We start from the raw sequence: 24,123 nt of genomic DNA, 5'->3' as shown, positions 1-24,123 counted from the left end.
TCTAGAAGTTTCTAAAATAATACAGGAACCTAAAATAGGACTATTGTTTAGAACGCACTAGGTTAAATGTTGGAAATTTAATAAAGAAGAGTCTAAATTAAGACTATCCCTTTGAATTTTGTTGTCTAAAATATCAATTGAACAAAATGGAAAGATGTAGTGTTGGTGACAAAGTTTTAATGAACAAGCAAGCAATGATCACCAAATAATAAGAAGAAGTTGTTCTTGGAGAAGAAAATTCTTCATTTGTGCGTGAGCATTTGGTATGACACCCTGGGAATGGTGTAAGAGACCAAAGAGTTTCACATCCTGTATCCTTGAATTGTGATAGTAGTGGATTGAGAAAAGGCCAAATCTTTTTACTCATGGGTTACAACAGGAGAAAGATGGTACAAATTTTGCATCCCAGTGGATCAAACTTGGAGGTTTACAGTGGGGGGCAATCTGGTTAAGTGTTTCTTTGGAGATGCCAGTCGAGCAAAAAGACGCTATGGCACATTAGCGATAAAACTTTAATAAACTTTGAGTAATGATAGCTTGAGTGATAAGGAGGGATCATTCTCGAAAAATGACATTCTACATTCATTCAAATGTCATTCATACATGTCTAGTTAGGAGCATTTGATTCATTCTATTCATGACATCCTATTAGGCATAATTAGTTTCATAAAGTGAATTATATAGGTCATGTTCCCAAGAGAACAGATCGGTGAAATCATAAGCCTTATCTCCCTGAGCGACAGTGGAGCAGGTTAAAAGGCAACATATCTTGTCTTCTTATATTGGTGGTGAAGTAGATCGAAGAAAACATATTTTGTCTTCCTGTACTGGCAGTGAAGTAGATCAAATAAAACATATCTTGTCTTCATGTATTGGCGTGAAGTAGATTAAAGATAGCAGATCTTGTCTTCCCATATTGGTGGCGAAGTAGATCGAAGAAAATAGATCTTGTTTTCTTGTACTGGCAGCGAAGTAGATCAAATAAAGCAGATCTTGTCTTCATGTATTGGCGTGAAGTAGATCAAAGATAGTAGATCTTGTCTTCCCATACTAGTGGCGAAGTAGATCGAAGAAAGCAGATCTTGTCTTCATGTACTGGCATGAAGTAGATCAGAGGATAACAGATCTTGTCTTCATGTATTGGCGTGAAGTAGATCGAAGATAGCAGATCTTGTTTTCATGTATTTGCGTGAAGTAGATTGAAGAATAGCAAATCTTGTTTTCATGTATTGGCGTGAAGTAGATCAAAGATAGCAGATCTTGTCTTCCCATACTGGTGGCGAAGTAGATCGAAGAAAACAGATCTTGTCTTCCTGTACTGGCAGCGAAGTAGATCAAATAAAGCAGATCTTGTCTTCATGTATTTGCGTGAAGTAGATCAAAGATAGCAGATCTTGTCTTCTCATATTGGTGGCAAAGTAGATCGAAGAAAACAGATCTTGTCTTCCTGTACTGGCAGCGAAGTAGATCAAATAAAGTAGATCTTGTCTTCATGTATTGGCGTGAAGTAGATCAAAGATAGCAGATCTTGTCTTCCCATACTGGTGGCGAAGTAGATCGAAGAAAATATATCTTGTCTTCTTGTACTGGCAGCGAAGTAGATCAAATAAAGCAGATCTTGTCTTCATGTATTGACGTAAAGTAGATCAAAGATAGCAGATCTTGTCTTTCCATACTGGTGGCGAAGTAGATCAAAGAAAACAGATCTTGTCTTCATGTATTGGCGTGAAGTAGATCGAAGATAGTAAATCTTGTCTTCATGTATTGCCGTGAAATAGATTGAAGATAGCAGATCTTGTCTTCCTGTACTGGCCGTGAACTAGATCAAAGATAACAAATCTTTTCTTCCTGTACTGGCAGTAAAGTAGATCAAAGATAGCAAATCTTGTCTTCATATATTGGCGTGAAGTAGATCGAAGAAAGTAGATATTGTCTTCATGTATTGGCAGTGAAGTAGATCAAAGATAGCAGATCTTGTCTTCCCATATTGGAGGCAAAGTAGATCGCTGATACAAGTCTTATCTCCCTAAAGTTGCAGTGGAGCAGACAGAAGAAAATAATCCTATCCCCCTGAAGTTGCAGTGGAGCAGGCAAAAGAAACTAATCCTATCTCCTTGGAGTTGCAGGAGTGGAATAAAAAAACCACAGATCTCATCTATCTGAAGTTGCAGTAGAGCAGATTGCATCAGATTTATCCTTAAGTTGTAGAAAAACAAGTTGAAGCTTTAAGTCTTATCTCCTTGAAGTTGTAGTGGAGCAGATTAGAGATAACAAATTTTGTTCTTTTGAGAAGCTACGACGTATGAATCCTATCTCCCCGGCATTGCAGTGGAGTGGATTGAAGCATCAGTTCCTATACCTCTGAAGATGCAGTAGGAAGGAATGAGGCTATTTGAAGTAGAGAAGCACTGAAGAAGTCAAGGCGGTAAGACCAGGCACAATTGGGCTTTTAGTCTTTGCTCTGTTCCCGTTACATAACAACGAGCAAAGAGGGGCAGCTGTACAAGCCCAAATTGCCCGGCCCACTCAAAACAGGCCCAATTAACAGCCCCAAACCCAAACAGTAACCCAAACTAAAAAAATCAACACCACAAAGACTTGCTTCCCTTCCTCGGTAAGAACAATCGCCTCAACATCGCAGCACGTAGCCTTCGCATAGCCCACGTTCTCCTCCAGTTCTTTAGCAAACAAATAGCATACAAAGCAAATATAGCAGAAAATACAACAAAATGTAAAATGGGGGAGTTAGTTTTTTATTTTCGACTACATAAAGCCAAATAAAGTCTGTAGTAAGGGGGGTTACATTTTTTGTATCAGAAAATTATTGAGGAAATATATAAAAACAGGAAATTGGAGCAAAAATAAGAAATCTTTTGAAAGGTGATTTTCTTTGTGTTTTATTTTCCTTTTTTTTCTTTGATTCTCTGTTTTGTGCGCAAAAAGCAAAGAAGAAAGGAAGAGGTTCTTACCAGTGGTGGTGCGCCGTCGGTGCCTTTGCTGCGCTTCAGTCGGAGTTGAAAAGGGGGAGAGTGCCGACGTGAGTAGTAAAAGAGAGAATAGAGCTGTTTTTTCTCTCTTTTTTCCCTTCTTTTTGCAGTTGTTGTGGTTGATATTGGATTAGAATGGGATTAGGGTTAGAAGTAGGCCTTGCTTAATGGGCTATTTACATCTTTAATCCTTTTCATTTTTCATTTACTTAAAAACCTTTTTTTTTTGTTTTTAAATTTTTCTATGAAATATTGAAATTGTTTTATTTTAATTCTTATTGAAACGCTGCGTTTTGGAGGGCGAGGTTATCTTCCCGTTTGGTCCTCCACTGTTAAGGGCGTGCTCTATTTGGCCCATTTGCATTTTTATTATTTCAGAATTGCCCCTGAATTTTCTTTTATGTTTCAATTTAATTCTAATTGGTGTTTTTACAATTAATTAATTTATTCTTTTTCGTTGCTACTATTACTTATTATTATTATTAATTATTATTATATTACTTACTATTATTATTATACTTACATATATATACGTATAATATCATATAATATATATGTATATATTTTAAATGTTTTTAAATTCATATACATACACATATTTTATTATTATATTATTATTTCATTTTCATAGTTTTTATATATATGTATATACATTTATATTTTATAGTATTTATACATTTTCCTTATTTTATAATCCATGCACATATACATGTATTTTTATAATATATATATACTTCTAATTTTTACATAAAGTTCGTGTTCACATTTTATAATACATATACATATATAATTTAAATTAATGTATGTGTTCCATGTTGTATATTAACATTTTATCATGCTTTTAAAGAAAATATATGTTTTCATTAAAGCATTAAAATCATTTTATTCAAAGGCTTTCAAGATAATGCGATATTCGATATTTAGGATTTTCGAGAAGATTGAGCCCTAATGTATTGGGTTCAAATTTTCCTTGTTAAACCTAAATAATCGTGCATATTTTTTTTAAAGCGCATAAATGTAAAAATCATTTTCAAGAATTTAACTTGTTGTGCCTAATGTATTGGGCATGACATATTGATTTCTCGAAATGAAGATTTTCTTATAAAATAAAAGCGATATTCAAAGTTCGGGGATTTTGAGAAATCGTACCCTAACGTATTGGGACTCGATTTCTTTACATGACTTGAACAATTGATTATCCTTTTCAGATTTCATCATTTGAGTTGTTTTAAAAATATTTTTTTAGCCCTCGACACTAAGACATTAAATAATCGATTTGGTACCGATTTTGGGTGTTACGAGGGTGCTAACCCTTCCTCGTGCGTAACTGACTCCCAAACTCATTTTCTCAAAATTCGTAGACCAAAATAATTTTTAAGGTGAGCCGATCACACCTTAATAAAGGATCGGTGGTGACTCCAATTTTATTTTTAAAGTCGACAACTAAATTTTTGTTTTTCAAAAAACGGTTTCGACACATGGCACTTCAACATAGCAAATATTCAACCAAAACAATACCAATGAAATAATTATAACATCTATCAAATGTGCTAGAAAACTAAACCCATAAAATATCATAAGGAGCACAATAATAATCAATCAAAGTCTAACCACATTGTCTTATCCCCACAGTTCAAAGAATAATATGAATACCATTTACGCAAACACTAAAGCCTAACTTGGATCACTTCCTTGGTATCCCCGCACCACTCACACAACAAACACTAAATATCTACAATGGTTAGAGAGAGAGGGTTAGCTTAAACAAGCTCAGTGAATGTCAGAGTAACCACAAATTATACACAATATCAAAAGTTAAACAAGAGCATACTACAACACGTTCATAACCATAATCAAATTAAGTCATAATAACAAATTTAGGCTTCATTAAATCATAAAACTAGTATATACTCTCACGTATAACTACACTCAATTTATATACAAATATTTCTTTTTACAATAATTCATCAAGACTAAACATCGTATACGTGCTTTAATAACTCACAAGTCTAGCTTATATATTTACATGCATTCATAAGTTAAATAAAAATGACCCAAACCATAATTACATATGCAATTTACTATAAGAATATACTGACATTTTCATGAAAGTTAAATCAACTCATTTAGCATGTTATTCACATGTTTATGCATCTATCTCACATCGTATTATCACAATATATAGGATCACATTTAAATGATAATTTGACACTTGATGCTATGAAACATAAAAGTGGGCTCTACCACCACACATCGGATACCCGGATATCTAATACCCCAAATGACTCAAATATTCGAACATATCTTAAAAGTGTAGCATATAGCTAACACTCTTCAACACACCTAAACATGTCTCGTTGAATGGAGCTTAGCTCACATTCCTTTATCTCTCCAACCTATCTCAAGGCCTCAATGCCCAAAAACACAATACATATAGGTGTGTACTCACAATCCTATCGCATGCTAGCTATATCCAACAGTTTCAAGAGATCATAAGGCCAAAATATCCACCATTACACATTTTTAATTACTGATTCAATACACATCATCTCTGTTAATATTCATCAATTTACATCACAACTTGTACACAATGCATGCTTATCAAATTTGCATTTAATTGCACTTTAGATGCCACAATAATGCTTATTGGGCCATCACATATCAGACCATATATGTGTGTATTAAAATCAGTACATCATATATCACATACAAGTATTCTCACATATTACCTATCATAATAATATCACATCCCACGATTCAACTCATATATACTTACTGAAATTTTGCTCGCTTTCACTACATATATATATTATTAACATATCGTTATCACTGTCATTTGGCATGTATATCATGCCCACAACACAACACACAATTCACAATAGTCATCACACATGTCTCATATCATAATATCGTATCATAATAAGCAATCCACAATTATTCACATAATCACATAATTTTCCAAAATAAGGCAAGAGAAATTTGAAAGATTACACTTGAACTTAGGATAGGGGTTTGGGCTATTCCTAAGCTCTCAGTTAACACTATAAATCATGTCTACAAGTAGCGATTCCAAACACTCATCAGTCATGCTTTCGCCTAATTGCTGAAAGTTTAAACTAGCTTTTCCTTGCCTTTTTCCTTGCTTGTAGAAGGCTCCAATGGTTCCGATGCTTCACACATAATAACCACATAATGTACACAATCAACAATCAACCAAAGACTCACTTCAAACAATTAAAACATAAGCCTAAGCTAAATTTTCTTGTAATCGAAACCTTCGACATAACAAATTTGAATTTCAATTATCTCAGTCTATACTTAATATTTTTGCCTAAAACTGATTCCGTTCATCTAATTATTTGCTTATGACTAATTGTCAACCTTTAAACTACTGAAAACTACCCAATTCATGGTATCAAAATTTTTGACATGTTTAAAGTAAATTTAGAAACCTTCTAATCATGTTAAAACTAATTGAAAAACATTTTGAAACCATATTTTTATTCAAAATCCCGAAATCCACCATTAACAACTCAATTTTTGACTTTTATTTGAAACATGTGATTTAATGGCTAAAAACTCTATTTAAAAGACTAAATAACATTAAAAAGTAGAAAAATGATTTGTTACATTTGGTGGAAGAAAAATGAGCTTTTGATTGAAAACCCAAAAAACCCACAAGCTTGGAAGATGACAGAATCTATGGTGTTTTGGGTGTTTTTCTTGAAGTTCTATGGAGTTTTAATGATTGGGTAATGATAGAAATCAAAGGAATGAAGTTTGAGAATCAAAATTTAATGAGAGGAGCTTTTGAAGAGCAAGGGATGACAAAAAAACAAAAAAACAAAGAAGAAGATGTTAACGTAAGTTTGATATAGATGGAGGGGAAAATAGGGTATTTTAAAACTTTGGTATAATTGCTTTATAATTACTCCTAATTTGAAACTATTTTACAAAAAAATCCTTATTTTAAAATTGAAAGTCTTTTCAACTTTATTTTCAAAAGTTGACTTAATTTTCAAAAGTTATAGTCGAAAGCATTTCTAGTTACTATGCTTAAATTCCTAATTTTCAAAAAGTTATAGCCAAGCACACTAAAGCTAAAATTCCTAAATTACCTTTGAAACTTCTAGGCCCAATTTTTGGGTGTTAAATGTTCATATAATAAGATTCATAAAAAAAATTACTTTTAAATTCAAAATGGTGGCACATTTACAAGAGTCGCTGGTTAGAGTAGAGATGTTCATAATATTTTTGTAACACCTCACACTCGACCCAACCATTGAACCCGGATGCATGATGTCACATTACGTTTCCAAAGCAACTCAAACTAGCTTAACATAAAATTTACAAAGATTCAAAGATAATAATTTAATCACCTAATGTACAATATATTCATACATTCTTTGCATGCAATAATCAACTTTGTTTAAATACAAAGTTATGCTAAGTCAAATTCAAAGTTAGGACTTGAATCCAAACTCATTTGTCAAATTTCAAGGTTATGTTTCGAAACAAGGGAATTCATGTCTTGAGACAAGCCATATTTTAATTTTGTAGATTTTTTCTTTTTTATTAACATGTCTTGAGACACTAAAGGTTGTGTCTTGAGGCAAAGCCTTTTTTGTCTTGAAACCAGGTCTCGAGATAGACCTTTCCTATTTTCTTATTTTAGATTTGATGTTTCTATGTCTTGAGACAAGGGGTTCTTGTCTCAAGACCTGAAGCAGGGTAAAGCTTACTTAGATTTGATGTTTTCTTATCTCGAGACAAAGGCTACTTGTCTCGAGACCTAGATAAGATTATCCTAAGACATTATACTTTAGATTGAACAATAAGGTAAAATTGTATTCTAATTATAAGCTCTTAAAAAAGTCTAAAATACCCTTCTCATGGAAAATTTGTGTTTTAGTACTTATTCTTTCTAATCATGTATAATTTGGTCCATACATTCACTTTAAAAAACCCATTATATTTCACTTTCAATAATTCTCTTCCAATTATGAATTGCTCAAAATTTATTTCACTTAAAAAAAACCAACTTATGGTATCGAAAATTTAGGGATTGAACTTGACACTTTTTCTTAATTTGGTACCCAACTTTGATTGGTCCAATTTGGTATATGAAATTGACATTTTTCACATAGTTGTTGGAACTAGATCAGGTCGACAAATCTAAACAGTTAGATCGAGCAATATATCACTCCAAACAAAGGGATTGAACTTATTGGACAATGAACGGCTCTGAATCAGGATGAAAACTGGTTGAATCGAAGGTTGAACCAGGTTGTATACGTTTGAATTTATTTATTTTTATGAACTTTTAAATAATTTGTCTAATTGAAACTGGACTATTAGTCTAATCACTAGTATGGTTCCAAAAACAATGTTTTTTTTCCCTAAATTGGTATTTAAGCATTTTGGGGGAGGGGGGGTTAAACTTGATACCTAAACTTGTTAAATGTTATACAAGTTACCCCTAAAATGCTAAAGGTGTTTGTTCTTTATGAAGGGAAAAATAGCTAGCGTATGACCGACGTGTGGCAAATGACATGGAATTTAATCAGGAATAATTACATTTATTTGAAGATTCTTTTCCCTCACTAAACAATATGTTCAACTTTTACTTTTCATTAAGATTGAAATTATTTTGACTATTAATGATAGAAATGATTCAAGAGGGATCACATATTTAAAACATTTCATAGTCTTCATAAAGCCTTCAATTCTAAAAAAAGTATTGTTATTATCAGAGGAATCTGTAACAACCCGATAGTTATGGGTGTCAAAAATATATTTTTGAGACTCTGTTTTAGAATTAGACTCGTAAATATATATTAAAAATATTTACGAAGTTAGTTGTGTACTTAATTAGGTTTTGGTTAGGTGAAATTGCATGAATTAAGAGTAATTAGGTAAAAGAACTAAATTGTATAAAGGGTGAAAGTTGAATTATAAATTAAAGAAAAACTAAAAGGACAAAGAAACAATTATGCCATTGCTCATAAATGAGGCGGCATAAGTATATTATTATAAAATTTTAAAGTTAAAATATATATTATAATATTATAATATTAAAACTTAAATGTTAAGTATATATATTATATATATATTATATTATAATAAATAAATAAAGAAAAGAAATAGAAAGAAACAAAAGCAAAAACGAAACAAAAGGAAAGAGAAAAAAAGAAAAAAAAGAAAGAAGGAGACGAAGGCTTAGGATTTTTTACTTCATAAAAAGAAAAAAAATATATATATATATATATTATATTTCATTTGTCATGTCAGTGTACATTGATTGTTTTTCTACTTCATAAAAATAAGACATGATGACTTATTTGGTCATCCAATTTTACAAAAAAAAAGTCATTTTAGCACTCTATTCATATTTTCATTTTTTTAACTTTTAAATTTATATTTTATTTGTCAAATCACCCCAAAATTAATAGAAAAATTAACATTTTTTAACTTTACTGATATTGCATATATGTGGATAACACGTCAACATTTAATTAATTTTAAAAATTTAAAAATGAACTATTTCTAAAATTAAAATCATTAAAAGCTATTACAAATTATAATTTTTAATATTTTAAAACTTTAAAAATTAATTAGCTGCTGACGTTTCATCTAAGTGACAATCCACATGTATACAATGCCAACAAAGTTAACAAACATTAATTTTTCTATCATTTTTGGAGTGATTTGACAAAAAATGCGTGTTTAAAAGCTAAAAGAGGAGAAAAATTAAATGAGGGGATAAAATGATTTTTTTAAAGTTGGAGGGCCAAAAAAATTATTATGACTAAAAATAACACTATTGGTATGTTAGTAACTTGTATAACATTTGACAAATTTAAGTACTAAATTGAACAAAAAAAAACTTAGGTAGTATATTAAGTTTAGATACTAAATTGAAAAAAAAAAGCTTATATATCAAATTAGGAAAAAGTAGTTACCGTTTGTTATATTAAGAAGAAAAAAAAAAGATACCTTCGTAAGCCTAATAAGTTTTTGTCTGCATTGATAACCCAAGTCTTGATTGATTCTTCATTTTAATAAGTTGATTTTGAGGAGAGCTTTACCTATTGATGGGCGAGGGGTGGTTTGAGGATTTGTTTGTTTGAACATTTTTAATTTGGATGGCATGGATTTTTACTTCTAAATTGTTGTTGACTTGTTTGTTACTAAATTGTGAGTTTCTTGCATGTTGGTTAGGCTAATTGAATAGTTATTGCACTTTCAATACAATTGTAACAACTGATGGTTTTGAAAGGTTCTAGATTTTTGGTATACTGAATTTTATGTGCTGATGAAAGCTATGGTGATATGATGGTCGCCTCCTCCTTTTGTTGATGAAATTGGAAAGGCATGTCGTGGTGAATGGTAGTAGCATTTTTTTTCTGATGTTGCTTCTACTAGAGATATATCATACGAAGTTCATGTGTGGAATGCGACCAGTTTTAATCTTTGATGCCTCCTTTTTGGTCATCGGTTAGGATGCCTTTGATGCTTCATATATATATGTCATCAGTGGTTTTCTATTTCTTAATAATTAAGCTATGCTCTTGAATTTCATTTTGCAATTTCCCCCATTTTAATGGCAATCACAAAATCTATAATAACTATAACAGTGTTGTGTTAAATAACACTGACATATGTATAAGGTGTTCGGTTGTTGAATGGTGGATGCATATTACTATTTTTTCTTTTGTAATGACTTTGTAGTTTATTTCATTCCTTTCTTTTGTTGGTTTATAATTTTTCTATGCAAGTTTTAAGTATTGGTGCTTGGTTAAGACTATATTAAAACCTTAAACTTCAAAATTAACAAAATTGCTACAAAAATTCACTTTATTTTTTTCCATTTTATATTTTTCCTGAATTTTTTAAAATTTTGAAAACTTTTATGTAGACTTTTGTTCTTTTTGATTTTTTTAGAATTGTGATGAAATTGATAGAATGAGTAAATATTAAGGGATAAATTTGATAAGTTTTAGAATCAAGATCAAATTGATAGAACACGTAAATATTGAATGTTAAATTTGTTATAATGCCGATAGAAAAGCCATGTATGCCAACCTTCGTTAATAATTTAATAGAGGAATGGTAAAAATTGCAATGTTAGATAATATTGATGACGAAATTGAATTTTTTATTATTAGATGAATTTATATTGTTATATTTTCTATAAAATGTAATTTTCAAAATATGAAATATAAAGATTTGTATAAATTTTAATAAAAAATATAAAAGTTTTTTTTTTGTGCGTTTTAAAGGGTCAACTATTCCAATCAACCACAAACAATAACATAAACATGAGAACAATAATTGAAACACTTGTCTCTTCAACAATTTGATCTAAAAGTAGGTTGAATCTGATCGCAAATCAACAACACGATCAAAGCAAAAAGAAAAGAGAACCAAAAGCCAGGTGTTTACGAAACTATAGAAAAGTCAATAAACAAAGTATCAATAGAAAATAACACCTAAGCTCCTCCTCTTGAAAACCAAAGATAAAGAGTCTAATTATAGGTTTTTAGATGACTCTTCTAGGGCTTCAACTTCTACGCCTACGTCCCACTGCTATACTCTAGTTTTTCTTCATTTTTACTTTCATGTTTCGCTCTCAATCCCGCATCTGAAGCCTAAATTCACCCAACTTATGAAATTATTAATTACTAAAATATAAGCAAAAAATACCAAAAATACATTAAATGCAAATTATGAAAACTATCTATATTAACTCTAAATACATGATATTTTACTAAGAAACTAAAATCTATGTGAAGTGGGCCTAAAATTACAGATATTATGAACACTCATCATACCCCATACTTCAACTTTTACTTGTTTCAAGCAAAACAAATCACTAAACATAAATGCAAATGCAACATAAGATACTTAGCATCCATTAACGAAGAGAATACAACCATGTGAATACAAAATAAAATAGCATGATTAAGAATTTAAAATCTCAAATATGTTAAAAAAGAATGCCATCTATGCACAAACGATTTTAAAAAATTCACATAATTAGAAAATATTAAAACACTAAAGCTTTAGTGCATATATGTGTGCAATCTTATTATAGTTATTGAACACACAAAAAAAAAAGAGAGAGTAAATAGTTGCACTAAACTAATAAGTTTATTACTTGTCTTTTCACCCTTAAATTGATTCTAATATGTGGCGAAATTTAAGTTAAGGTATAATAAATCAAGAAATTCACAACAAATGACTCAACCTAAGCTCAAGCATATAAAAAAATCATAAGGAGTACAAATCATTGATTTCTCATCTCCCCAATAATCACTTAATATATTTCTTTTTCAACTCAACCCTTTTTTTTGTCCATTATAGAAGGGTAAAACATACTTTAATACTTTGAATTTTCTGTTTCATCTAAGTACCTTTCTTATTCAATTCTTTCTTTTCTTGAATTTTTCAACAAAGCAAAAAGAAATAAGAATAAGTATGCTTTAGTATTTTCTCACCTATTCTTCATCAAGATGTTCCTACCTAATTTATTAATACTTTGCTTATAAAATGAAGCACATTGAACAGCTAAAAAATAAGGTAGAGTTAGAACTTTAAACTCTATAGACTCGTAATAAAAAAAAAAAAGATGAAGAAAGAAATACTAGAGGCTCAAAGGGAAATTATGCGGCGTTAATTTGAAAGGCTCAATTAATCCAAAGAAAAAAAAAACTTAAAATTTTCTCTATCATGCATTAATTAGAACTACTTATGTTTAAAAGGAATTATAGAATGAATTCTAAAATCACCACTGTCGAAACCATTTTTTGAAAACAAAAATTTTAGTTTCGACTTAAAAATAAAAACAAAATCTGGAGTCGCCACCGATCCTTGATTAAGGTGTGATCGGCTCACCTTAAAAATGACTTTGGTCTACGAAATTTGAGAAAATGGGCTCGAGTCAGTTACGTACGAGGAAGGATTAGCACCTCAGAACGCCCAAAATTGGTACCAAATTGATTTTTTTAAAATGCATTGGTGTCGAAAATTTGAAAAGATTTTAAAAGGAAACTTTTTATTTCATGAATGGATTAAAATAATAAGACAATTCTTATTTCAAAGAAATAAAACACCACACCCAGTAAGTTAGGGCACAATGTTTTTAAATCTTCAAAATACCCGAATATTGCCTTTTTTTTTTGAAAATTCTTATTTCGAGAAGAAAATGTCATGACCAGTAAGTTAGGACCCAACATTTTGAATTCCCAAGAATAAGCTTTTATTTGAAATTTGTGGATTTATTGCAAAACAAATACTTGGCTTTCTAAATTCATCGAAAAATAACCGCAATCCAGTAAGTTAGGACACGATCTTTCACGAGAATCATGAATGCCAAATATTTTGGAAATTTGTAAAAAATATGATGATTTTAATGCTTCGATAAAACCAAAATATATTTCCCGAAAGGTATGTTAAAAGTTAATGTATAATATGAAACACAACTTTAATTTCAAACATATATGAATAAATATTTACAAATATATATACAAGTACAAAAAGAAAGAATGAAATTCATCTAACCAAAAAACTAATAAAAAATGCATGTATATATGTATATGAAAATCATGAAAATAAAATAAAGATAAAACATGTATATGTGTATATATTTACACAATAAAAATGTATAAGTGTATGTATTGATAAATTATGAAAATACGTATATGTATATTAAAATATTTACATATGTATAAAATAATAGAATATATATAGAACAGTAAACAATGTTTTAAAAAAATGTATATACACGTACGAATTATAAAACATGGAAAATATATGAACATTATAAAATATAAATGTATAAATATATATGTATATAAAACTATGAGAATAAAACAATAACGAAATATATCAAAATATATATATATATATATATATATATGTATATGCATTAAAACATTTAATATATAAAGTACATATTATATATATATGCATGCGTATGTATATATAGTAGTAGTAATAATAATAATAATAATAATAATAATAATAATAATAATAATAATAATAATAAATAATGATAATGAAAAGGAAAAAAAATTAAATTGAAATAAAACGGAAAAAGTGGGTGGGATTTGAAATAAATTTGAAGATAGGACTAAATTGGATGCGCGCACCATGAGAGGAGGACTTAAAAGCAATTTTCCCAAGTCACTCAAGCACTTTGTAGCAGATGATATGGATTAAATCGTCACGAGAGCGAAATATTTGGGCGAATTTAAAAGAAAAAAACTTGATTAAACACATCGCAAAATGGGGAGGGCTAGATGCGCAATTTCCCCACTCAGGCCAAAACGCGGATCCCCCTCTCGGTCGAGTCGACGCGCGGGTCATGGCACCCTAAATGGCGCCGTTTTGGGCCTTAGAAAATCCCTTCTAAAAAACCCTAAAAATTTCTTCTCTGCTGCTCAAAATTGCGCCGCAGCAATCCCCCTTTCTCCGTCGTTCCAATCCCCTCCCATTTCCGATCAGAAAACGATGAGATGAGGACGCCTTTCGACGACTCTCGCGACGGTAAGTCCCCTTTCCTTCTTCTTTTGTTTTTATTTTATATCAGAAAATAAAGAAAGAAAAAGAACAAAAATCCCACAGAATCAAACTCGAAACGAAATACCTTCAAAAATCCTTGCTTTCTGATTTCTTTTACTTGTCTATTTTCGTCCGTTTAAGCTCAACCATCCCCCCTTTTTACAGATTTTTGATGGCTTTTTATAGCCAAAATTACAGTAAAATAAAAGTAAAAAATCCTATTTCGTTATTTTCTGCGTCTATTGCTGTTTGGATCCGCTTTTCTCGCAGGTATGGAGGCCGTAGAAGAGGCGTCGTCTTGCTGGAGGATGCGGGCGATTAGGAGGTCATTGTTAGGCGTCTTGGTGAAGCTTGCTGCTTCTTAGGCTAGGTTTTTTTGAATATGGGTTTGGGTTTTTGGACTGGGCTAGGGTTAATGTGATTGGGCTGAATTTTTGGGTTTAGTCTGTAGATGGGTAATTGGGCCTGTTGTGTTTTATTTTGTATGGGCCCGGGCAGAAAAAATTGGTATTACAACCACTAAATATATCTATTTACACTCGGTTATGACGCGAATCAAAGAAAATACATAAAATTTAAAATTATTCAATAAAAATTTCAAAACGAAGCATTTGATATTCTAATACAATCCAATTATTGAATTTCTAAATCTCATCTATAAACAAAACATACAGCATGCTTCTAAAATATATTCAATCAAATAAATTCATATATCACCTAGTTTGCAACCACAAAATGTCTTCAATTCAAAGAAAACAACTAAGTATATGCAAACTATATGCAAGAAACATAATTAAATTTTTGAAAAATATGCAAAAAAAAAAAGTTAATTGAATATTGTCTCTAATGTGCCAAGCAAAGAAGAGGATTTTTCCCTATTTAAGCTCTTAAAAAATTTATCCGAGTTGTCTTATCTTTGCTTGACTTGATGCATCATGAACATGCTCTCTCAAGTGAGGTTGATACCTAAGATGAAAAAATAAAAGGAAAAACAAACAAAATAAACAAAGAAGAAATAAAAATGAAAATGATCCCGTTAAACTATTAAAACTAATTTTAAAAAATAATAATTGGATCCAAAGCGTGTGGAATTAGAGAAGAAACATCATGTTTCCACTCCAACGACTTTATATCACTTTCAACCCATTCGTCTCCTCCTCCTCCTCCACCTCCTCGCGCTCATCCCAAATATGCATTGGTTTAGACTGTCCCTTCTCTCCTTCCTCTATAGGATCTTCTTCAAATTCCTCGTTTATCGTGACACTGAAAGGTTTTAGGTTCCTCTTTCGATATGTTGGTCATCGGAGCAAATACCTCTTTTGTACCACCAAGTCATTAATTTGCTTGTAGACCATGCTTTAACTTACATGAACATTTTAGCATCTACCCACTTGACTCCGGTTTTTCTAGCAAGGTTAGAAACTTTGCTATATCCAAATAAAATATTGCAAAATAGCACATTCACGAGTTACTCGCGTAGAAGGCATAATTAAAAATCTAACAAAGTAAAAGAATACTTAAATATCAAGAATTTTTTTAAAAAAAATTAACTTTGAAGCACATGTATCCTTTACTTTTACTAAAGTGCTCCATCCCCAAGTAAGATCATCAAGGGGTGGAAACTTTGAATGCCCACTTACGTAGAAAGCTTAAAAGCTCATATTTTAATATATAATAAATCACAGCAAAGAATAAAGCTTAGTAAAATGGGCATGGAATATAAAGTTTGTTTCTTTTCTAAAAAATTCAATAGACGACATCACCACCCACGATCCTTTTAATCCGGTGCTAAACTGATTCTTTTGTTTTCCTCCCTTTACAAATGGAATAAAATTTCAAATTCGCATCTCCATTCCCACAAAATAGTAATGCTTTTCATGTTTTCAATTAGGACAACTATATTGGTGGGATACAAAATATAGTGCTATACCTTCATCTTTACAATAACATGGATTTCACAAATATAGAGTTATTTAATAAGGAATTGGAGTCAGAGCCTTTCTTGTCTTTCTCTTAATTTTACTATACAAACCGATGCTATCTCTTTTTATTAATTTTTAAGATACGCAGCACAACCATAATAACTTATTTCAATTTTAACTTTATACATAAAAATTCATTTTACTTCTCTATTTAAATTTTAATTTGTATTGTTTCTCAAATCAAACAAAAAAGTTAGAAAAGTTACCATTTGTTAACTTTGCTTATCAATAATTCATTTTCAAAATTATTTAAAATTTTATAAAATTAAAATTAAAATTATTAAAAATATTAAAAGTCTTTTTCAAAAATATTTTTAAACGTTTTAAAATTAATTAATTGTAGACCTGGATCAACAAAGTTAATAAACATTAATTGAGGTAATTTGACAAATAATCTAAGAAAAGAGCTAAAAGAGACAAAAAATTAAATGAAAGACTAAAATGATTTTTTTTTTTTTGTAAAATTAGAGAGTTACATAAGTAATTATGCCATAAATTTATGATAAACTTTTTATTGGATTAAGGGTGCAAAAAGCCCTCAAACTTTTTCAAAAAAAAAAATTAAGCCCCTATTTTTTTTCACACTCATTTGGATACTTGAACTTTTAAAATGCATCAAAAAGGCCCTCAAACCTTTTTTAAAAAAGCAATTAAGCCCCTACTTTTTTTTGCACTTAATTGGGTACTTGAACTTTCAAAATGCATCAAACAGACCCTCAAAATCTTTCAAAAAAAGTAATTAAGCCCCTTCTTTTATTAAAATTAGAAAAAATTAGAAAAATTAAAATCAATAAAAGCTATAAATTTTATTAAATTTTAATAAAAATTCAAATATTAAAATTAGAAAAAATTGTAAAATTGTAAAAAATTGTAAAATTTTATAAAATCATAAAAATTATAAAATGTATAGAAATATATAAAAATATAACATTTTACAAAGTCGTAAGAAAATTATACAAAATGTAAAGAAATATAAATTTAAGTAAATTTTTTATAAAATTATCGTACCAAAAGAAACATTTTATAATTTTCTATAACTTTTATTGTTTTTATTTTTTATCATTTTATACATGTCACACGTATTCGACACGTGATGACTTTAATTAAAAAAACTAGGGTTGTTAATTTTTATGATTTTTATAACATTTTACAATTTTTATTCTTTTACGATTTTTTTAAAAATTCTAATTTTAATATATTTTATATTTTTATTAAAATTTAATAAATTTTCTAAAATTTATTATTTATTATTATTTATAATTTTTAATAAGAGTAGGGGCTTAAATGCTTTTTTGAAAAAGTTTGAGGGTATTTTTGATGCATTTTGAAAGGTCAAATACCGAATCGAGTGGGCTTAATTGGTTTTTTTTTGAAGAAGTTTGAGGGCTTTTTTGATGCATTTTAAAAGTTCAAGTGCTCAACGGAGTGCAATTTAATTACTTTTTAAAAAAAAACATTTGAGAGACTTTTACCCCCTTAAACCCTATCAAATAATTTGATATAAAATTAAATAAGTTACCAACTTTAAATTAAGATGAAATAGATTCATAAAACCCGCGTTCATGCGTGTTTAAATACGTAAGAATGGGAGTTAGAAAGCTTAAATGTAAATGTTGGCTGCTGTCGCGTATCTTTCGTTAGACAACTAATTATTTATATCCATAATACATAAATAAATAAATATGTGGGAGAGTGAAATGTAGACAACCTCAGCATCTATTATAGTTTATGTCATTTACACGTTCTAATCCTCTTTTTGTAGTTTGATTTATACTCCTAATATTATCATAAACTAATTGACTTCCCATTTTAATAAACAGACATACAGTCGATAACAACAGGACGTATCAAGAAGCATAATATTTTTATTGCTGGTGCTAACAAATAAAAACCAATTAATTAAAACATTAATCAGGGTCCCCTCACCTGAAATTATTCTTATTTTGCCTATAAGTAGTGATCTATAATTCCACGCACCATCACCAAAACACAAGATAGAAATCTAAGTAGAAACGAAGTTCAAAGTTTCACAATGTCAAGCTCCTCTTTCCCATTAGTCTTCATATTTTGCTTTTCCATTCTTCTTCTTCTCATGTCCACTTCCATGCAAACTGTCTCAGCCGCTACTACTAACAAAGCTTGTCTAAAAACTTACAAAAAATTTATCAAATCTGCCTGCAATTCAACCACATATCCCAAAGTTTGCTACAAAGCTCTCTCCCCCAGTGCATCCGCCATTAAAACAGATACTAACAAGCTTTGCAGCATTGCCTTGTCCTTCACTCTAAACGCCACATATAATGCATCTTCATCCATAGATTCCTTGTCGAAAATGAAGGGATTGAGTCCGTCCGAGAAACAAATCATCAACGATTGTGCTGAAACTACAGGTGAGGCAATCTACGAGCTGGAGAATTCCTTGAAGGCATTGGCTAATTTACAAGGCTCGGATCACAAGGCTGATGAGATGAGCGATTTAAAAACTTGGGTGAGCGCTGCCTTGACGGATGAGTACACTTGCACGGATGAATTTGATGGCCAGAAAGTAAGCAAAGCTGTTAAGAACACAATAAAAAAGAAAGTGCTGAATCTTGCCAAATTGACCAGCAATTGTTTGGCTCTTTTCAATCTTCTGGACTACTGATTTAGTGTTGTCATTAATAATTCTCCAAGTTAATTATATGGGAAGGGTGTTGTGATCTTTTAGATACATGCATTATCGATGTAATATAATTTGTTGCAATATGAGATACGCTGTTACACTTAATTTACATGTTTTGCTTCTTGGTTCACCCAACTTTGTAGTCCATTTTAATATACACATTATGATCTTCATATTTGCTTCACATTTAATATACTGACAATTTTATTTATTTAATTTAGCATCTATGGGCACGTTTAATATATCTATTTTTAACATAAAAGTCAACTTATCACAAATTTTAGAAATATATGTTTATCATTGTTGATATATTAATCAATTGAAAGCCGAAATTTAAGTTTTTCATATTTTTCTTGTTTAGATTTATTCTTAGTTAAATTTAAATATATTCTGATTTTTAATTTACTGTATTTTGTTTTAATTAATTTGAATTCTTGTTGATTAAAACATTTTATTGGAATTAAATCAAATTAGACGTAGAACTTTTATAATTCAGTTATAAAATACCAAGTAATGAAAATATAAAAATGTTGATGAAAACTAATCTATTATTGAACAATAAAATAACAAGACAGGTGAGGGCTAAAAAACGAGGTCATTATGTTATCTGGATCTACAAATCTAGCCCAACAGGAGCCAGACTTATGAGCACTTTCAATGTACGATAAACAATTACAGTAATCTTGTAGCATGTGCTTCATTGGAGCGTGATCTGTACTCCCCAAGAATAAGGGAGTTTACAAAAATAATTATAATAAATAAAACATGCCTGACATTACAAAGTACAGTAATTGAAAATCCACATATTTAAATTTAAATTAGAATAAATTTGAATAGAATTTATATATGGTAGGATATGAACTTAGAATAATTTAGGAGAGAATCTGCATATGACAATTAGAGCTTGCAAAATAGGTCTGAGTTCGTGTTGATACGAACTCGTAATGATTCGACTTCGACAAAGCTCAAACTCGTAACAAATCCAAGCCTGTGAAAATTCAAGCCTACCAATGTTGAGATATTTTTATATCTGGTAAATAAATCATTCCTAAAAATTAGGGATTACCAAATATGATTGAGGATTTTTCTCGTATTTAATTTTGTTATTTTTAGCTTTGAACTTTCTAATTTTAGTCATTGTAAAGCCTATAAAAGGCTAGAACCATTTGGAGTTATTTATCAATTCAATAAAAATCATTTTCTGTCATTTGAGTTAAAAGCCCGTTTTCTCTCTTTCTTTAGTTGTAAGTGCAACAGTGGTATTCAAGCCAAACTTTTTCTTGTTAGCCTAGAAACCTATGGCCTCAGAAAGTAGTTTTGTTCAAGCAACCATTCCCCATTTTGATGGTCACTTTGACCATTGGAGTATGCTAATGGAGAATTTCCTATAGCCAAAGGAGTATTGGCCAATTGTTGAGGTAGGTATTGAAGAGCCTGTGGAAGGAGAAACTTTGACGAATGCCCAGTAGAGTTCGAAGCGAGAAAGCTAAAACATTTGAAGGAGAATAAATATCTCTTTCAGGCTATTAATCGTCCCATCTTGGAAACTATTCTTTGAAAAGAAACTTCTAATGATATACGATATTCCATAAAGAAAAAGTAATAAGGCTTTTTCAAAATGAACCGAGCAGAACTTCTAACGTGTTATATGCTCCTGCTTTAAAAAAATAATTTGTTGAGTGCTGGTCAACTATTAGAAAAGGGGAATGTTGTCACTCTCAAGAATGGTGCTTTTGAGATTTCTGATCTATCTAGAAGACTTGTTGCTATTGTGGAAATGAGTTAGAACAGATTGTTTCCAATGACGATTAAGGTTGTTCAATCTTGTTTGGTGGCGAAAGTTAAAGATCCTTCATGGTGTGGCATTTTCTCTATAGTCATTTAAGCTTTGGCGGTTTAAAGATATTTGAAAAAAATATGGTGACTGATCTTCCTTCAATTTATCTCTCCCTCCCTAGTTTATGAAAAATGTGTTGTTGGAAAATAACACCGATCTCAATTTCCCAGAGGCAAGTCATGGAGAGCAAAAGAGGTATTAGAGTTGGTGCACTCAAACATTTGTGGGCCAATAAATCCAATTTCTAATGGAGGTCAAAGATATTTTATTACCTTTATTGATGATTATTGTTGTAAAACTTGGGTTTACCTTTTACAAGAAAAATCAGAGGCTTTTAGAGCATTTAAAAGCTTCAAGGCTCGTGTAAAAAATGAGAAGTGAAGGACCATTTAGGCTCTCCAAACTGATCGTGGTAGTGAATATTGCTCTAAGGCGTTTGAAGATTTTGGTGAAGTTCATGGCATCCGAAGAGAGCTCACAATTGCTTATATACTAGGTGCATCGAAGAGGAAAAAGAAAACCATTCTTAACATGGTTCGGAGCCTGCTAGTAAGAGGGAGAATTCCAAAGGTGTTTTGGCCAGAAGCTATAAATTGGAGCATCCACATCTTGAATAGGAGTCCCACTCACGCTCTTCAAGATGTGACTTCGAAAGAGGCTTGGAGTGGAAAAAGACCAGTGCTAGATCACTTTAGAATTTTTAGGTGCATTGCCTATGCAGATATCCCAGAGAAGAAAAGAAATAAGCTTGATGATAGAGGTGAGAAGTGAGTCTTTCTTGGTATTAGTGAAACATCAAAGACATACAAATTGTTCAATCATGTGACAAAGAATGCCCACATGGATGCAAGCTTATGAGGCAACCAAAATTGGAGAAAACGATATTGCAATAGTTCATTTTGTATTATTTGCACATTGTAACCTACCAAGTTTTGAATTGTTGTCAATGAGGCAAATGGAAAGAGGCAATTGTAGCACCCCATACCAACCCAGTGTCATAACGAACCCAAATTACTTGAAATCCTTCCATTCGATTACTTACAACCTTAGTTAATATTAAATTATACATCCATTTCTACTAAGTACTAAGTTCTTGCGACCTTTCATCCTTATTAGGCACGAGCAAATATTGTCATAAATACTGAGACTTAAGATTTTACTATAGATACACTTAATAAATCCCTGAGGCATGGCCTCTAAGGGTGCCACTCTATATTCATGAAACAACTACCACCATTCGTGAGAACTTGGCTATGTTTGGCTTGATCCTTCTACAGGAACCTTTGGTCATCTATAGACCCTAAAACAAGGTAGTACAGCCGTAATTCCAAATGAACTTAGTGAGATTTTGTACAGCAGTGCCTCATTAAGACTCTATGTTGGTAGGGAATAAGAATAAAAGCACAGATTTTAAACTTCTTGTATATCACTGAGTGCTCCACATATTTTTAGGCATAGTCAATGGCTTGTGTTCTCTGAGTTAACTATTGGTGGACACGTTCACAGATTTAGTCGTAGAGCTATTCTTCCAAATAACATTTTCTTCTAAGATTTGTCCCTGTCCAAAATCATCTCAAAATTCAATAACGTCAACCATATGTATGCTTATACAGATTAGCGAATTTTAATAGCGGACTAGTAGATGTCACGCTACCAATGCGGATTCTTATTGAACTCTATAAAGACTCATTGTATTACTTGGAAAATTTCTTCTTATGACTTAGCCAATACTTAAACCTGGCTTCTAAGGCAGGCCCAATTACTAACATTCTCATTTGTTGACTTGAATAAGAGACTTGGCGGATACATGAACTCTCCATTTCCTTGTGGACTTGTACATGCAAGATAGTCTCGTAAGATTTTCCCACTTCAGAACCTTTTACTAAGACACTTTTAATAGCAGGTAGTTCCTGACGGATCATCTCCTTCTTGGATCTCCCTTGGCGAACCTCTAAAATTGATAGTCCAAAGTGGCTACCTCTCACTATAAAGTCCTAACAGACATCTGCATCTTCTATTAGTTTTGGACGTTCTACCTGCCAACATATTGTGGCAGAATTCCCTCTTATCTCTGGCAGACTCCTAATGGCGGGTACCTATTTGTCAATACCTTGAAGGAAATACCCTCTTCCTTTCACCCATGATTGGGTTCAAGTCACTTCTACCAGTTCTTCTTACTGTCATAATTTGGTGGATCCTCTCATTAACACGCTTACTCGTATTCTCCAACATGCATTGACCTAAATATCAAAATGCTTGCCATGCGAGATACACAGTGACTTCCCTTTTTATGCCCTAATATGCTTCATTGTTTACTAACCCAACGGGATCCAATTCGCCATAAGTATACCTATTCATCATAGGATCGAGCCATGGCTATCCTTGTGCTTTTGATTCTAAAGAATCAGAAAACCACTTTCAAAGTGTTGCCCCGAAGGACCTATATATTGTTTACATGGTGTCGCTCCGTAGGACTTATATACCGTCATCACGGTTTTGCCCCGAAAGACTAGTCGATAACCGTCGTTATAGTGTCGCCCTACAAGACTAGTCAATAATCGTCGCCATGGTATCACCTCGATGGACTAGTCGATAATCATTGTCACGGTGTTGCCCCGAAGGACTAGACGATATCCGTTCCACGATACTGCAAACTCCCTTATATCCTTTTTTAATCTTTCCATTCCTCTATTTCACCATTATCCTATTTTTACTATGTAACACCCTAAAACCCGACCTAGAAGTCTTGACTGAATTGCGAAGGTCATATTATTAAATTCAAAATTCCTTTTCAAAAGTTAACCTCTTTGTTTGTTCAACAAAATTTCGTAAAAAATAAATTTATGCTTTACAAATAATGTTTGATTAGCGTTAACAATTAAGTCAAAAATAAACCAATTTGGTGTTGTTGAACAGTTTTCAAAATGCGTCAAATTCGACAATCCTAAACCAAAATTCAAAACCAGTACTACAATAGAAAAAATGTTGTTTACCTTTTAACAATAGACCATATGTCATTTCTTTAAAAAAAATCATGTGAACTTTAGAATAGTTGTGAAAAGACTAGTTAAAAACCACGCGTGAAATTTT

The 24,123-nt window shown here is 31.2% G+C and overlaps 1 protein-coding gene across 1 annotated transcript; it reads left to right on the top strand.

Moving 5' to 3' along the window:
* Window positions 1-18,535: 18,535 nt before the first annotated feature.
* Window positions 18,536-19,301, top strand: LOC105788618 (pectinesterase inhibitor 4). Its single transcript, XM_012615582.2, has one exon. The coding sequence runs from the start codon at window positions 18,567-18,569 to the stop codon at window positions 19,176-19,178; it is 612 nt and encodes a 203-aa protein (XP_012471036.1). The 5' UTR covers window positions 18,536-18,566; the 3' UTR covers window positions 19,179-19,301.
* The last annotated feature ends 4,822 nt before the right edge of the window (window positions 19,302-24,123 follow it).

This window comes from Gossypium raimondii, chromosome 2 (genome assembly GCF_025698545.1).
Source record: "Gossypium raimondii isolate GPD5lz chromosome 2, ASM2569854v1, whole genome shotgun sequence".
NCBI classification, from domain to species: Eukaryota; Viridiplantae; Streptophyta; class Magnoliopsida; order Malvales; family Malvaceae; genus Gossypium; species Gossypium raimondii.
Note: the sequence above shows the minus strand (reverse complement) of the source record. Positions and strands in the feature narration are given on the sequence as shown.